Source organism: Ambystoma mexicanum, chromosome 11 (genome assembly GCF_040938575.1).
Source record: "Ambystoma mexicanum isolate Mex_15411 chromosome 11, UKY_AmexF1_1, whole genome shotgun sequence".
NCBI lineage: Eukaryota > Metazoa > Chordata > Amphibia > Caudata > Ambystomatidae > Ambystoma > Ambystoma mexicanum.
The window spans coordinates 563,069,418-563,087,766 of record NC_090934.1 but is presented as its reverse complement, the minus strand read 5'-3'; the positions used below and the strand labels follow the sequence as shown (position 1 = coordinate 563,087,766).

The 18,349-nt window shown below is 44.9% G+C and overlaps 1 protein-coding gene across 1 annotated transcript in view; it reads right to left on the bottom strand.

The window, feature by feature from the left end:
* LOC138504744 (guanylyl cyclase-activating protein 2-like) overlaps positions 1–12,873 on the bottom strand; it is a 161,768-nt gene extending 148,895 nt beyond the window's left edge. The window contains exons 1-2 of the mRNA XM_069625264.1: positions 12,493–12,873; positions 10,008–10,157 (exon numbers count right to left, since the gene is read on the bottom strand). Coding sequence (XP_069481365.1) covers positions 10,008–10,157; positions 12,493–12,687 — 345 coding nt within the window. The 5' untranslated portion in view covers positions 12,688–12,873. The remainder of the gene's footprint in view (positions 1–10,007; positions 10,158–12,492) is intronic.
* Between the last annotated feature and the right edge of the window lie 5,476 nt (positions 12,874–18,349).

Below are 18,349 nucleotides of genomic sequence, written 5' to 3'. Positions count from 1 at the left end.
GGTGTACCATAAAATTTTGCACAGGTAGAATCGCCGGTAGGGGTTACATCAACACTGCGTCTCTTGTAGCAAATATCTGTCTAAGATTGGCTTTTTCCGCTTTAAGGATTTGTAATTCGGCAGACAGAGACTGTACTACAGTCACGAGTTCTTGTAACTGCCCCATGTACAATGTCTTTTGGCATTGCAAGCTCTCAAATGCTTGACTGTTAGCTGATAACCCTTCCTCCTCACCTGATGACCCTTGTTCGGTCTTTTCACAGGAAGTCTTAGCAGTAGTCTTCTACTTTTTCTTCATGCATTCTCACAGTTTTTCGTTGAAGAGGTAAGGACGTTCCTCTCCAGCCGCCAGAGTGATTGCTGGAGGAACTCAGAAACAACACCCTGGCGGACTGGAGGAGCATCCTCCGAACAGGTAAAAAACCCAGAGGCTAAAACTAAAAAAAAACTACAGTTGAAATACGCTGTGAGAATTCCAGTGGAAGTAACAGGGGGGAGCCGGGTGGAGGTAAGTAGAGCAGAGCAGGATGAACGGAACCAGAAGGTAAGAGGAAACGACCAAAAAGGGAGGCAGAAGGAAAGAAGGCAAGGAAGAGAGGCTAAGCGCCAAAAAGGGAAAACAGCGTCTTACCAAAAGAGCGGATTGCAACGCAGCGATCCTCTGCTGCAGAATGAATATAAATTGTGCGTGGCACCATCTTGGATGCAACAACTAGACCGGCACTAAGAGAAATGTGAAAAAATGTGATGGCTAGCGTTGCTTCCACCATCAGTGCCATAGCGACCACCTAGTGGTTGTGACACAGGGTCCCTCTTTTGACCAATCTGTTTTCAGATGTGATTGCCGCCAGAAAAATGATTTTTAAGAGATACAAACTTATTATCAGTCAACCATTGGCCTCAAATTGGTGAGCATGCAGATATTTTAGTACCAGTGGCCAGTCCGTGGGGAAGGGGGTACTCCTTACAAAGCAATGAGCCTTTCCAACAATAATCTTCTAAAAAGCCTGCCTACCCGGATGCCACAAACCCGGAGACCCGGAAAACCCATCTTGCTTAATTGGGAGGTCAGTGAGGGGATTTTGAGACAATGATACACATTATATCTAGTTTACTAGTATAGTCCAACAGATCTCTATTTAGTACTAATTAGGAGTTGGGTTGGACAGATGCCATGGGGAACTAGGGGAAACTCTAAAACTAAAGTGGAGCTCCTATATTAACCTACAACAGGTCCTCCCCTATGTGTCCTCCTATATACATGAGTCCCATATAAAGCACTGTGAGGCAACTGCTTCCTGTGAGGGGTCAGTAATGCAAGGCAGACAACCGTTTGATGATTTATCAACATATACCATTTTATTATTAAAGAAAATATAATCAAAATGCCTCATCCTCCCATCTCTGCTGCAGATTTCCCTGCCTAACCAAAGCTAAGGGAAACAACTCTAACACAGGATACCTGCCCCTAACACTAAGCAACAAATACACAAAGAAAATATATGGCAATACAACATATCATGAGCACCATTCACAGTCTTTGAATAACCTTCTAATGTCCTAGGTGATTTCCCTTCCCCGGGATTCAAGGTCAATTCCTTTAGTGTCAACCAAAGAACAACATGTCTTATATCAGTTCTTGATGTTTCAACGTCCATATAAAGGTTTATTAACCAAAGTACCAATGATAGCAAATCTCTTCTCCTTGGTAAAATAGCCACTTTCCACTTCCACCAAATAGCACCAATGGTAATCCCAGCCACAATGCTTTATCCCCTCTTCAAGATGACTTGCCACAGTTCAAGAGAAATGCATCATCCACAACTGTCAGTGATACACAGCTCTTGGTTAACAGTTAGGATTCTCTTGGTTACAGTTTTAGAATTCACAATGGTATATTTGTCAGGATGACTTCTCAGTGCTGTAGCTTCCATTACAACAACTTCACTCCTACTTCATTTACTATGAGAACAGTCATGTCTCATAGTACTCCACTTTGTTTAGACTACTACAATAACTACTAAAATGTTGCATCCACTGACAAACAGATATACCACCACAGCTTCAGTACTTTGATCTACTACCACAGCTTCAGTGATTTGTACTTCTAGACAGGTTTCGATAAGATACACTTTACATTTTCTTCAACAACTTCAAGTAGGCATTGTACTCTTCCTCTGAAAAACTCTCTTCAAAAGGGGCAGCCTTTTTGCCCCTCTTGTCTGTCTGTCGCAATAACAACCTGGGTTTGCCTTGAAGGCTCACGTCTCTCTGTCTTCCACAATCTCTGGAACTACAGGTTGTGTAAGCTTCATAATAGTCTTACACGCAGCCAGTTTCCCTTCCGCAAATGTATCTGGTTATGATTCATTCAAAACCTTACAGCCATCACCTTTCTGTTTTGCAAATGTATCTACACCTTTCTGCCAGTTATCAGCCCAAGTAATTACCCAGAATCCTTGGTGCCACTCTCTTAGCTTCAGGGAATGCTTGTACACTTGTATCTTAGGCCAGTGAACTCTTATAAGCTTCACAATACAGTTAGATTGCTTCTTAACTCTGAGAAAGGCAGGTTTCACTGTTAATATGGGGAGAGTCTTGGTTTGGATAATGCTGGTTCTCTTCTTCAATAGAAATGACTCTTAGGAATCACAATTAGGCTCATACAACCACTCTTTGATGTAGTTTTCAAGGTTTAAAGATTTGTATTAAATTGTATTCCCATACAAAGTGGAGGATAGAGGTCAGTCCTCCTTTGGGAATCACAATTAGGCGCACACGACCACTCCTTGATGCAGTTTCCGCAAGTTAAAGGTTTGAACATTTGTATTGTCAAGGTTAGGTATTTGGTAATGATCTTCGCAGCATTCACTCTTCATAGTTAGTGACAGGCAACCTCTCCTTGATGTGGTAACAGTCTTTTGAAGATGGAACAATGGATCTAAGAAGCGTTAGCTTTCGATGCGAGTAAAATGACTTTACCATTATATGCGAGAGATACATTTCGATTGTTCGGTATTTCAGCTTCAATGACCAACTTTTATTTGCTTTAAATCTTACATGAGTTAACAGGGAACTCGATACTGTTGCCAGCAATGCTTGCACAAGGTGTTAGAATGCTGTGCTTCACTCACTGGCTTTTTTGACACTTGCTCTGCAGGTCGCACTGCTTTCTCGACTTCTGCCACAACTTCTACGGCTTCTGGCTTGTTAGGGACCCACACCCTTCCTCCGTAAAGGTGTCTCTGGTCTAGTCACACGTTTATGGAGCGCCTCTTGCTCCTGAGACCCACTGCTCTATGCCTCGGTCTCCAGTGCGTCCTCTGCGCTGCAACCACGGCAATCAGGCTCACCTGGGGAAGGACAGCTCTCCTGCATGTCTTCTGCTGTGTAGCCTCTGCACTTCGGAATTTGTGGGAACACAACCCTTTCAGAACAAACACGTGAAATCTGCAGTCTCCACATTCTGGCATCCCTCTTGTTCTCCCACTTCTGCTTTGTTTGCCAGCCTCTTGACCTCTTCCTTCTGCTAGTACTGCTACAGCTCGCATTCCAGTCACAGTTCCAGCTCCTTCCACTCTTTCTAATTGCCTGCATCTGAGGGGGCCTTTTGCCTCCCAGGTTCCTTTAGGTGTGGGCTTTTAGGCTTCATTGCCTGACTACTGCTGCAGCATGCCCTCTTCCTTGTCCCAGTACTTCTGGGCTTCTGAGACTTGCAGCCTCCTTCAACAAAGGTGTTTCTTTCAACAATTGAGTTAATTTTAATGACATCCCTACTTCCCTTAAACTCATTAAAAGAGGGATTGTCAAAATAAGTTGTTACAGGGGAATATATTTGATAAGGCATTTTCTCTAGATCCGTTTACATTATACCTTTAGGACTAAGGAAGGTGTTTATTCTGAAATATCCTGAAATAAGATATGTTAATAAGGCTTGCTCAGCTTTAACACGACTTGTAACTTGGATTACAGATCTCATATGGTGGTTAGTGACATTATAATGACAATGTGCCATTACCTGTTTCGGCAACCCAGAAAGGCATTTCCTTTCAGAGGACAAATACTCTTTCTCACTCCACAGGATCTCCTCACCACCCTAGGCCATGTCTCCTCCCAGATGATCCTCCCGCAGCACACCACCTCGAAGGTCAGGATCAGGAAAAGACTAGCTTTCTCTGGACACCTAGGAGGAGACCTTAGGCAGGGTTTCAGTGAGGGATCCATACGCGTCTTCACATTCCCCAGTGAAACATAGTGTTACATTCTGAAAAATCAGCTCTAGCCTACTGACCTCTATATCTCATCCTCTGGCAGGAGCACGTAAGCAGAATGAGAAATCACCTATTGAGGGCACTAACCTAAGAGGGCAACATTTGGCTGGTGGGTAACAATAACGTCAGCCTGACAACAACACTGACATGGTAGAAGATATACTTGCTGGTGACCTCAATGGCAATTCCCAGGAAAGGGGCGGGACATTCTTGACAGCAAGGTGACAGAAAGAGGTGCTTGTTGGTAAGTGCATGCAGAACCTATACCTTGGAGCTTTGGAAGGCAACCCATGGCTAGCCTGTGACACTATATGGGGCAAGCAGTTTTTCAAATCCAAGGAAAAGCATGCAGTGTACCATATCCCATGAAATGAAAAGTCAAGAAGATTGTAGGATACTATATCCCTTGGACTGTGCACCTTAGAATGGGGAAGTTCAGACTTAGGGCCTCATTACAGGTTTGGCAATATTTCCGGTGGTAAATCTGGTGGATATAATGCCAAATAGATTTACCATTACAACCATTTGGTCGGGCGGAATTACCGCCGGATGACAAATGCTAGTATGGTGGTGTTAGTCCATAGGACCCCATAGGGATTTCGGTGGAATTACAGCTGGCGGTAATTCCTGGCAACAGTAATTCTGGCGATTTTGCCAAATTACTTTAAGCCCTTTGATGGAGGTTTTTCCTCCACCTCACCGACAAAACCTCTAGTACGCGGTGTACTTGTAATGAGGCCTGAAGTCTAAGACCCCATTTCGATAGGTCACTACACCAAATAAGTTATCTATCCTGAATGGTTGAACATAGTCCACCTTTAGCTACAGCTACAAAACTCTAGTCTGCTAGGTATTCATCAAACCCTAAATTGTTCTGTGTGGATGAAATTAAAGGGGATTAACTGCAATCCAAGTGTCTTGAATGTTCAGTTGGTTTCACTTTATCACATAATGTAAGTGAGCACAAACACTAAATAAGAATTCATGAACACTCAAATATCTGTGACAAAAGACCTACTTTCTTGAAAAACTGATGATGGACACTAAAATTAAAGCTATTGGAAATATCCAAAAACTCAGAAGGTAAAGACCCAAGGGAGCAGTGGTTAAATTAATCAACAATATAATTCCTGGAGCAGGAAACTGTAATCTTGTTCAGGAGTTCTAACTGGTAGAAAGAGTCTCTTTTCAGAAAATACTCAATGCTGAATAATCCATAGCATTTTTGCCTGTATTGGAAAATCTGTACTAAAAGAGCAAATTATGAAAGCAATGTGTCTAAACAAAAAAACATGTATATCATTACTAAAGATAGAAACACTTCAATAATTCTTTAGTAAATTTGAGACCCTGTGATGTTAGGTGTCTCTACAGGGTACTGCTTGCATTAAGGTTATCAGTAATGCTAAAGCCCACTCCTGGATTTCAAACTAGGAAGCAGCTCAACTTCTGATCCAACTAGCCAAATAACGGATATTGCAAAAATATCGAAACATATTGCAAACAAGTAAGAGAGTACAGGATTGTGTTGACAATTTTGAATATGATACGATGGACGGTGAACTACCTGCTCAGTCATTAATCATGCAGAACAATGCAGACACACTGCAATTGAGCATTGTAGGTGAAATAGAAGGTATGAAGGAAAGAAGTTCTTCCATTAACTATTGTCAGGAGGTGGGAGAACAGCTGGCATAACTCAGCAGTTGGATTCGTTGGAGGGGATGGCGTAGAGGAATACAATATGGATAAACTATATATGATGCAAGTCACTGACTAGCTTAAACATGTTTGCATCACTAATGATATTGGTTTAACACATTTTTGAAAAGATGGAGAATTTAAAGAACAATTAAGAACGTAACAATATTGGGGAACAATGTGCTGTACAATTATTGTAATGCTCTCTACAAACAGACATGACTCTTAACTTATTGATTTTGGGACATGTAAACATTTAAGCTGGAATGTAAATCTTTTTGGGCAATGTAAAACTACTGAAAACTGCAGAATACTGAAGAAGCCCCTCACCCCCCTCCCCTATTTGAAACACGAATCTTGCCAACATAAATCCTATCTAATGAGTTGAAGCTACTATTTTATTTAGAACCCCACTTGTTACAGCTAAAATGCTTAATCCAAAAATTCATATATCATACATATGTCTCTGATTGAAGGTTATTAACTCTCTGAAAAAATGTATTTAGCAGACTATCCTCTGTGCCCATTATACAGGTTTAAACCAGAAATAATGATTGCTCTGAGGCTAAACATCAGCAGTGTTTCAAACGATTGTATTTGGTGACTTTAATCTGTTTCTTGAGTCCATGAAAGATAAAACTAACCTGAATCCATCCAATGGATGCCTAAGATCTGGATAGCATTAACAAACCTTGTTGATACTCAACATTTTGTGGAGTCTTGGAAAATAAGTACCAGAACAAGAGAATCGTGCTTTCATTCAAACTGTCATTCAAGGTACTCAAGAATTACTACTTGCTAACGACCTCTCTATATCTACTTGGAATGAGGTAGAACAGGAATTTCAAACATAACCCTCCTAAAACCACTTCATCAGGTCCTCAAGGTGGACAGTGCATATCAAAGATCAATGTGCTCTATCAGCGGAGAGGAAAGTAAAGGCTCATCGCCTGCCGTGACTTCAGACTGGAAGAAAAACAGCGTACTACAAGTATGGGGTATTAAAGCAAGATAAACAGTGACACCTACTTTCTGTTGTACAAAAGTCAATCGTATTTATTTCTGCAGCCACGCTGTAAGCCCTTCGTGATACATGTTAGATATCTGAAACATAGATAAAATCTGCAATTAAGCAATAATCACCAGCTCCGTGGGCTGTACCATGTCATAATGGCCCAGGGACTGGGTTAATAGGGCAGAGCATATTGAGGGCTTTTAACAAGGGTCCCTGGGACGCTACTACGCGGTACAGTCTGATGAGTAGGTGTTATTGACACCCCGGTTTTTAATGCTGGGGTGTCAATAGCAATTTAATCATTTGAAAAAACGGTTGCAGCAACCATGTTCAAACAAGAACTCACCCAACATGGCTGCCATGGAAATGGAACTGATGCTCCAATCAGAGCCTCTCTTTCATTTCCATGGAGACCCCGGGTCATGAGAGGAGCAGCGCCTCCATGCCCCGATATGTAAATGTTATTGGGAGCCGTGTAGGGGATATTGATGTGTTTCCATGCAAAATATTTCAAATTAAATGACTTTTTTGCAATATCTCCCGAAATTTATGTTGTAAAATGCATCCTTTTAAATCACTTATTTTTTTTTAACTCTCTTGAGCAAAATTCACTCGGAACCCTCTTAAGTGGTTTCATCCTGTTTCACTTGCCTTACGTGTACTAATCAGATGCACTAAATGCTTTAAATATGCACCCACCTGTGTCTGTGTTAGTATTCTTTTGATTTCCATATATTCAAAGGTTCAGCCCCCTGGCTGATTCAGTTTGACACTCCCTGCAGTCGAGAAATGATTTACTGGCAAGTCTAATACCTCCCCACTAGAGTGCTGGTGAACAAACACAGTGTCAACTTCAACCTCATTATTGACGGACAAGCTAAACTTCGGATCAATACATGCATGTGACCCCACTGTCAGAAGTTGGATTGTATTACTCATCGAGAGCCAAATACTCTCTCCAGTGAGATCAATGGCTTCATACCAACTGTATATGTCATGTTAAGTGGCTTTGTTTGAGATCATTACTACCTTCAGTGTTGAAGGAGGTGAGGCATTGTGGAATCCTTGGTTGGTGCTATGTTGACCCCACTCCTGACACCATATGTCAAAAGTCTAGGAATCAATAGACAGATTACAACTTCCAGGGTTCTTTATTATGACAACAATTAATGGACTGTGAATGACTGGGTTAATGGGGAAGAAAACCAGCAACTTAACCTTCCTCTCAAGACTATGGTCCTTAGACTGGCCCTGTCTCCTTTGGGCTCTGTCTTCGTGCAGGTGTTCAAATTGTCACTTGCAGTCTCTGGTGTTTGAAGTGCAATGCACTTCTTTCTCTCAAATGTTTATCAGCATGCACAATTTCACATAAGTGTGCGCCAACATTTTTGGAAATTGAAGCCAACAATTTCCAGATATAGTAATTGAAAGACTGATCTTTTTAGCCACTGTGGAAATCATAATGCAAACAAAATGTTTTAACCAGCAATCATTTTGTGCATGAAAGCTTTAACGAAACATTGTCAGATGTGGCATCATGGGGGTTTGGATTAGACCAGATCAGTTGTATGCCAAATCTGGTGAATTTTCATGAATGAGAACTAAGGTTAGAGATGAAAACATGTTTTAATTTTCCTATATAAGGTGTGCTGTAACCTTAACTATAGAGAGATTAAAATATATAATGAAAGCATACTGTGATAGCAAAGGCAGACCTGGGGAGCGAGTAGACTGCACAATGTTTCAGTTTGTTGTGGGAATGGCAGACTAAGGGAAACAGGCACACTAGTGACACAACATCCAACAGTTTCACAAATCACACACAACATCCATTCACACACGTCGCACATGGCGTACACACCCAGAGTACCCATTAGGTAAACTCTACAATCTGAATATACTGCTTTGGCCAAAAATAACCCCCAAAAAAAGCCGAATGCACGATTTGTGCGCATTCAGCAAGAACACAAATCTTGAATCCCATGATACCGAGCAAGGGTTGTGGGAGTGCCCCCCTATCCCTTTGTTCATGATCATGGGATCGGGGGCTGCGGGGTTGTTCCCCGCTTCCAAGAGAAGGAGTGCAGCAACAGGGATTAATAATGTTGAAAAAGAAAAGGACCCTGCGACTGAAGTCCCAACGCACTTTAGGGGTTGGGGACATATGTTGCAGGGGACAAGCGAGAGGAGGATCGTATGGGAGAGAAGGTAAGTTGGGCCAAGCAAAGGTAAGTAGGGAGTGGGGCTCGTGGGTGGGGGGGAATGCGGGATTCAATTATTTAGTAATGCAAAGTTTTCAACATCGCTGTATTCCGCGTCGGATTTTCACATAGATCTGAATATACCACACTCTACATTCCAAAGACTCGTAAATGCACACATATCCAGGTTATGTGAACATGCAACATGCTACACACACATACCAGAGGCTTATGTGACACAACATCAGACCCATTCCACAAGGTACGCGTACATGTGAGTTCATAAAGACATTCGAAATGCACTACATCAGCCTAATTTGTACAAGTTGAACCATTCCACCTTCAACGTGGAACGCACTCCAGCATGCACATGTAACGAAAGCATATATGTCAGTCAACATGCAACATACTCTCCACAAGGCATAAATATCCTAGCAATATACATCTTTCGACATCCAATAAACTCCAAGTTAGACTCAAATTAACTTTCACAAATATTTCACATGTAATACACATGACACAGACACCAGAAATACCTATCACACCCACCTCTACAAGCTGAACCAAATGTCACGATCTGCAGGGCAGTTCACAGACACCTCATTCACACCCCAACTGAAACACAAGAGTGTTGTGGAACGCTGAAAGGGTCAAGCTCTTATGCAACTGACTTTCTAAGCCATAAACCGACAATTAGATGGCAATATCTTGCATTTAGTTCAATGAATAGCTGTATCAGAAAATGCATAGTCACTGCTAGGCTGAATATTCGATTTTGTGTGTAAAAATTTACAAATGAACATCTCTTCCTGAAAGTACCTGTATAATTTCCCGTAGTTCACTCTTATCTACACAGCCATTCCCATCTTTGTCGAAGACCTTGAAGGACCATTTCAGCTTGTGTTCCAGTTTCCCTCTCAAGACGAGGTTTAACGCTGCAACGTATTCCAGAAAGTCGATTGTGGCATCCTGCAAAGACAGGTGACATTACTCGAGATTGCTAACAGGCAAGAACTCATGTACATCTTTAGGGACTGTCAGAAAAACCTGGATGCTGGGAACAGAATATGGCTAGAGGGGAGGGGAATACACTTAATCAAATAAAAAACGTGGGTTCAAAGTATAGGGTGTGCCATCAAATGGCAGACACACCAACCTTTCCAAAACTGAGAATATTAGGGTAGGGTTTGCCATGAACGGGCATGGTGCTGTGTCCTGCGTAGGAATTCTCGGTAGGTCAATTGATTATAGTTTAGTCAATAGGCATATTGAAACATTGGCAAACAATCCCCTTCTTAATCTAAATAACCAGTTCTCTTATGGCGGTTAAAATAGGAGTCATGGGTGAGCATGTTTGCAATACAAGCACTCACAAGTTTACAGTTAAGGAACTGAGGCACCGAAGGAGAATGCAGTTTGCCTTGGACTTTGGTCGAGTAGAGAAGTTGGGAGCAGAACTCGGATCTCCACAATTCCCAACCCACTGAGTCAGTAAACGGGTTCCCAGTAATATATATTTCATGGGAATTACATAGTGGTCATACATTACAATTTGAAATCGTATCACTGGTTTAAATGTGTTTCCTTCATTAAAGTGTGCACATTTGCACAGCATTAGCACTGAATCAAAAATTGGAAAAAAAAACATTCTTCAATGCATTTTTGCTCCAAGGCAAAGTGTACCCTAGGGCTAAAATGGAATGGTATTTGCACTTCAGCAAATTTTGACCTTGTGCAAAAATGCAGTGAAGGCATGGGCCAGATTCTGATGCCCCCGCGCATCCTCTTCATTTCCGCCCGAAACACTTGTGATCTCTATTCTCAATGGGCATCAGAATGTGCGTATCTATGGTGCCCTCACCCCACCCCTGTGAACTATTGCGCAACACCAGTCCTCAAAGGAGGTGTTTCTGCACATTCCAAGGCAAATCCCGAATTCATGAATAGGAGGCGCTTTGAAATGCACCGAAATCAAACCCGTTCCCCTGAGCCTGTTTAAAACAGGTGCAGGCGGGGATGGGCAATCCTGACCTATAATGAACTGCTAATGTCTCACTTGCATTTCTACCCCTCAAACAGTGATAGAAATTATTTTTTTCTTTTCCTAGCATTTCACAATCACAGGTCCTTTAAGGGCCCATCACTGCGAAATGTTATATTGTGATAAGTTATGTTAATGTACTATTATACTGCATAAAATAACCACTGTCATAACAACACACAGTTCTTCGTGTATTAATCAGTTAGTTACGCATACTCAGCAATTTGGCCTACCACCCCATTGGACTACAAACTACCTACATCTCAGAACTCAATTATGCGAACACTGAATGAACATTAATTCCATTAATTTGATTTGATAAAGAACATTTTTAAAAAGTGGACATTTATCCATAATAACATTTGAGACATGTACAAAAAACACATATAAATACATACTTCACCATGCCGGCATTCACTGCCTACCAAAACGTTATCAAAATGGAAACCTGCCTACCCCCCACCCCCTCCCCACTCCTCCTCCTGCAGTGTATTTCAGCACCAACGCATTCTTTTACGCTTGTGATGTTAGAGGTGGTTGTGTTCGTTGACCACCTTATTTGCATCGAGTGGACGGCCTCCACTTGCATTTTTGTGCAAAAGGTCCCCTCTGTGAAATGTTCCTAAGTATTGGAAATGTCCACTAAGCAGTGGAAAAGTGAGGAACAGAACATAGGCACAATCTCATTTTCGCTTTTCCATCACCCCACCTGCAAATGATGCTATGGGATCAGCATCTACATGGATTCTTAGGGAATACACATGCCTTTTACCAGGTGGTCATTTCAGTCGTATTCCATAGGAATCCATTGCATTAACACCAGCATGAAAATCCATGCTGGTGTTAATGCACCCACACGTGTATGGCAGAGTAGGACATGTACTCGCCCCGGCGCTGCCCTACTCCACCATGCAAACTAAGGAAACAATTAGGCGGATCGGAAAAAGTGCAGTTAAACATATTTAATGACAATTTCTGAGAGGAACTTCACCCGGAGAATGCATGCCAAAGTAGGTTTTTACCAGCAAACTTCTTACTATGGTGGACGTGTGCGAGCAATGTTTGCAGGAGCGCATGCCTTGAAACTGAAAGCAGTTTGATCATGCTGACAGTCTTAAACCTGATATGTTTACAGATGTAATATCCAATTCCAGATATGCTTAATTTAGTACCATAGTATTTTTCCAACAAAATAATCACCCTTGATCCACTAGAACAGGTTTTCTCCTCAGTGAGTGGCGCAAATCTAATTTATTGTCTTACCCCATTTTTGTCAAATGCCCTAAACATGCTGTCCACGTAGAAGGAGGCCTCATTGTTTTCAGATACCCCAAAGAAGTGCTTAAATTCGTGTAAATGTAGAGCTCCGCTGGGGCACTCCACCACAAACTGCTTATACAGCTCCTGCAAATCGGCCACGTCTATCTCTTCGGCGGCTGTTGCCAGGTATTGGCCCATTTCTTGGCAAGACTTAGTCCTGTCTTTTGTTTGTGGCTGCGCCTTTGTAGGTTGGAGTCTATATGGAGTTAATCTTGTAGCTCTGGGTGGCCGGTATTGAGAGGTCCTTTCTGAGGAAAGCCTGACGAACAGCTCGCTCTTGCGCTGGAACAGCGTGGGCGAAGCACGATTACCAAAGCGTGTTTGAACGCGTGACACACCAAGTAACAGCGCAAATGAGCAGTGTCTTCCACCTTATCCCTTAGATAATCCTTCTGTCTGTCAGCTTCACTCTACTAATTACCAATGCTTTTATTTCGAATTAAGAACTCTTATCGCCTCTTCCTTGATGCCACAATTTTGAAGATGGCCACAGGTAAAAAAAAACACTGTCCATTCAGGACAACAAAGGGTCTATCATTGTAATTCATGGAATGAATGTATGCTGAAAACGGGGGCGCAAGCGTGAAAATCACGCCGCACGCATGTGAAAGCCACGCAACAACCGATTGTCGTTGCGTGGAAGGCGCTGCGCGTGGCTTATCTGCGATATGCGCTGAATCCGCATGCGGCGCACACGTCATTGAGACATCCCGAAGGCTGTGCGCGAGACGGCCAGTGAAGGCACACACAGGCCAGCGCACACACCTAAAAAGAGGGTGGAACACGCGGAATGGGGAACAACACATAAAAATCTGGGCGTTACGGGGGAAGTACCGCTGGCAAATCCTCACAATGCCCACACGCGCCCTATCAACACATATTCATGGAATCGAACAGGGAAAACCTGGGCGCCACAAAAGACGCACTAATCTGGAAACACGTACGCCAGGCGTAAGCTGGCATAAGCGCCCCCGCGCAGCATAAAAGTGCGTGCAAACACTATACAAGCTCATACCGCTACGATGAATGTACAGTTCCTCTCAGCAGTGGTCGTGGGACGTGGTCGTGGGACACCGCAGGAGGAGGAGGATAGCCAGGCCCTGCATTTTTTTACCCAGGGCCATCCTTTTTGGGATACCGATGACCAGGTCTAGCAGGTACAGGATTCCACCCCATATCATCCTAGACCTGGTCGCTGAGTGGGAGGATGACCTCACATCACCCACCCTGTGCTCCCAAGCACTGAGCCCCTTGGAAAAGGTGCTCATTGTACTGCATTTCTTGGCCACTGGGTCATTTCAGCGGACAAGTGCCATAGTGGGGGATGTCTCACAGCCCACGCAGTCACGCTGCCTACACCAGGTGTTGGCGATCATGACTGCACGCCCCTCAGTCCGCAGGCACATATACATGCGCAGAACACCTGCAGAAAGGCAGTCCATGGTCCAGGACTTCTACGGGGTGGCACACTTCCCCAAAGTGCTGGGTGCCATTGACTGTACCCATGTGGCTCTACATCCTCCTAGGGCCACTGAGTACATCTATCGCAACTGCAAGCACTGGCATTCCAGAAAAAAGTGCAGGTTGCATGTGATGCCAAGGCAATCATCACCTCTGTATATGCCAACTATCCGGGGTCCACCCATGATAGTTTCATATTCAGAATGTCACCCCTAAACCGGGACCTGGAAGCTGGGAGGCATGGCGACACATGGCTCATTGGTGAGTACAAATGCTTGTGCACATGCATGCATGTCACACACAGAGAAATGGCAAAACCCAACTAATGACAACCATTATCACCTCCCCAGGGGACAGTGCTTACCCTCTGAGCACCTACATGATGACGCCAATACGGAACCCCACCACACCACCCGAGGTAAGATACAACGCAGCCCATATTGCAACCCGGGGCATAGTGGAGCGCACATTCGGAGTGCTGAAGTCACGTTTCCGCTCCCTTGACTGCTCTGGCGTCCAGCTGCCATATGCACCCCAAGTAGTGTGCAGGATCATTGTGGCAGCATGTGTCCTGCACAACGTTGCAACCCGGCGCGGTGTGCCGGTGGACATGGTGGTGCCCCCACATCCCCAACCACATGCACGCCCGCTGTGCATGGAAGGGGTATGGCCACGTGGCGGGGCAGCCCGTACCCAGCTTGTGGCAACATTTTTCACCTAAAATCCCACCCCTGCGGAGTGCACACAGGCCTGGTACATACCAGGTCACAATCGATGATGACAAAGGTACAGTCAACTGTCACAACCATACTACCCTGAGATTGTTTCCCTGGAAGTGCTACATTGTGTGCATCCCTAGCTACTTAAACAGAGCCAATGCTCTCAGTAAAAGGCACACAATCATGTTGCATAAAGGACTAGCCCCTTGCAAAACAGCACACACAAATACTGGTATGTCACCCAATCCCTCCCAAACCCCATGTCACCCGCCCGAGACACCATGGCATGCAATGTGAAAGCAACCAAATGAATGCACAACACATGACACAACTGTCACAAAGTGCACCGTCACTAATGGAAACAGGCCACAGACAATTCCCTCTCACATATGAAAAACAAACTGCACACATGAACATATACTTACCAGCATGACAAAACATGAATACAGGACCCAACAGTGGCAACGTCTGACAGTGACCTTTCACAATAGTCCAAGTGTGACAACCTGACAAAGCCAGCACATCGAGCACTCCCATCTTCAGTGTGTTGCTGGTAGGTAAATGTGGCAGGGTACTGCATACAACATGAACTGCATCTGCAATGGAGACAGGCAAGGTAAGACATGAAGATGCTACATGTAAATATGCATAATGAGCAATATTGAATACAATATACAAATCAACCATGCAATGGAGAAATCATCACTAATACCCACTAGGGGTGTATACACAGTTTGGACTGCAGGCCGGCCACACAACTGATGGAAGCCCAATGCCTCTGTGTAAGTTACTGTCACAAGGTGCCACCCTTGCGAGCCCACAACATCTAGTGCCTCATCACCTGCACAAAATGAAAAGAGAAGTCATGAAGGCACGCATGATCAGCATAGCCGACACACATAGGCATCACAATGTACACATCTAATACATTAATCAGACATGTCACACATGACACAAACTTACCCATGCATGCAATGGCAATGAAGTGGAAGGGCACCCTGAAAGCAGACACTGATGACTCCAAATTGGAAAAGCAACTCATGTGCTTCATGGTACATAGCACCTGCATCACACATAAGCCTGTGAGTAGCATGGACCATCCACAAACATGACACATGCCAGCACACAGATGGCACGCAGCATAGCCATGGCAGAACTGACATGGACACCCGGATGGGAGTTAATCACTACTGTCCCCCATCCATGCAAAACGCATAACATCAGACAGAGCATGCAAAAGAGTGGGACAAAACACACACGTGTCACACGCTGCAACAACGCCAGTGAGTTCAAATACAGTGATGGGAGGCACATGGATACATCAATGGTAGGTCACTTGGACATGACACAAGTCAATCGTCATGTTGAATGTTCAAACAGGGCTCAGAAGTGAGCGGGTGCAGTACATGTGTAGGTGCGCAGCAGTCAATCAGCCTGATTGATGGAATCATTTGTGTGAAAAGCGCACATTTGTGCGCCTTTCTAGGCGAAAATCCTTGTCTGAAGTATGGTGATTTTCAGGCAGAAAGGCACACAAATCTGCGTTATTCATGCAAATGATTCCATCAATCAGGTAGAATAAAGATACAAAACTGTAATAAGAATGTCGTGGCATGATGGCAGTTTAAGGGCAAGTGCAGTCATCATGTGTAAAGTGTTTGCAGTGGTCAGTAGGGATACAGTGAACCCCAAACCCAAGGGCGGGGGATGACTTGGAGGCACTACCTGGGTCATACATGGCAGTTATGACTACACAGCCTGACCTGGCACTCAATCAGAACACATCACCCAAGCAACATACACATGGTCTGGACACACACGCATGGGCACTCACCGGACATTGTCTCAAGATCTGGTAGGATTCCCACGCATTGAATCTGATCCTCTGCGATGAACCCACCAGCGATTGCCTAATGTTCTGTGAGTTCATCCTCCTCTGGTGGTGACCCACTGCCAGTCACCAGAGTAGAGGCGTAATTAGAAACCAGCTTGTTTTTTGCTCGGCGTTTGAGGTCATTCCAACGCTTTGAGCAATCATCAGCTATGCGCTTCACAAATCCCAAGGAAGTAATGTGGTCCGTGATACAATGCAAGTGGGCCCTATGCTGAGCAGTCGTAGTCTTGCACTCTGCCGTCACCAGCATCTCGCGGCCATGTTCCGACACGTAGCCCACAAGTGCGTCTAGTTCCACATTATTGAAACTCTGCTTCCTTGACGTGCGGGAGGGGCGAGCCGTGTCTGGGGTCCCTAGCCTGTTCCGCAAGAGCACGCTTCTTCCTCATGTGAGGTGGTGCGGACCCAGAGTGGCTTAAGCCGCACCGGTCTGTAGGGGCTGAAGCACAGGTGGACTGGCCACTGGAAGCAGGCAATGGCACGATGACCAAAGGTCTCACTGCAGGCATTGGATGCTGGGTGCTGTTGCCAGGACCAAGCGGCACAACTGCCTTGGTGGGAGGGGCCGGGACCAACACTGTCCCGGCTGGGTGACTCAGAGGGGGGGCAGGGCCTGAGCTGAGATGGTGTCAGTTGCATCTCCCTGACCTTCTGGGGGGGCATAGGTGTCCCTGAATGGTCCTTGACACACTTCCCTCTTGGGATACCCTGCCCACATTGCCCACCTCTGCCACCTTGGCCACCCTGCTCATCCTGGCCACGTCCCCTACCGCAGACACGTCTTGTAGGTCGGCCACCTTTGCCTCCCTTACCACTTGGTCGCCTCCCAACCATGGCACTGATGTACTTGTGCGAATGGGAGGTGCAGAAAACAATTGTCCTGGGCAATTGGGCAATTGGGGTGAAGGGGGCAGGGTACTAGATGGAATAGGTACCCCTGTGCTCCTGCAAGGCTGTATGCAACCCCTGGGGAAAAATGATGGGTCACGCAATGCTCAGGCAACCCAAAAAACAAAAGCAAACGTGCACGTGACCCCTCAGTAACCCACGTGCATGGAATGAAGGACCCACAGTACGCTGTGGCACCCATAAACACAAAAAATGCATACGCGTGGTACACGCAGGCTACAATGACCTCTGAATAGGTACGCGACACACAGGGGCAAGCACAGTGGAAAAATAGGTGAGCGACTCACCGTCTGCCTGGAAAATGAACAGAAAAAACACGCGCGTGTGCGCGTTGGCAACACCTGTGCCAAAACAAGAAGTGAGCTCTGCCGCAGTAACCAAGGAGTACGCATTGCAACCATTGTGAAGTAATCGCATGTCAACCCATAAGAAGTACAAGAATCACATGCTCGCTCTCCACAAAAAGCACGTACAAGAAAATGGCGTCCTACATGGACCTTCAACCCCTGCGCATAGCAACGCCTACGCGTGCCATGTCACTTATGCGCTTATGCGCTAAGGGCCTTTCGTTCTCAGCCACAGAAGTTGGCATCCTGGTGGAGCAAGTCCTGGGGCATTATGATGCCCTCTTCAGATGACCGTGCGCCGACAAGGAAGGACGGAAGAGGACCTGGTCAGACATTGTGTTTGCCATCAACGCGGAGGGGGTGGCAACCCGTGACTTGAAACACATCCAGAAGCACTGGGAGGACTACAGGTCCAGGACCCTCATGAAGGCCCGGCGCCTCTCTGTTTGTCTAATCCTGTAAACTTTCCA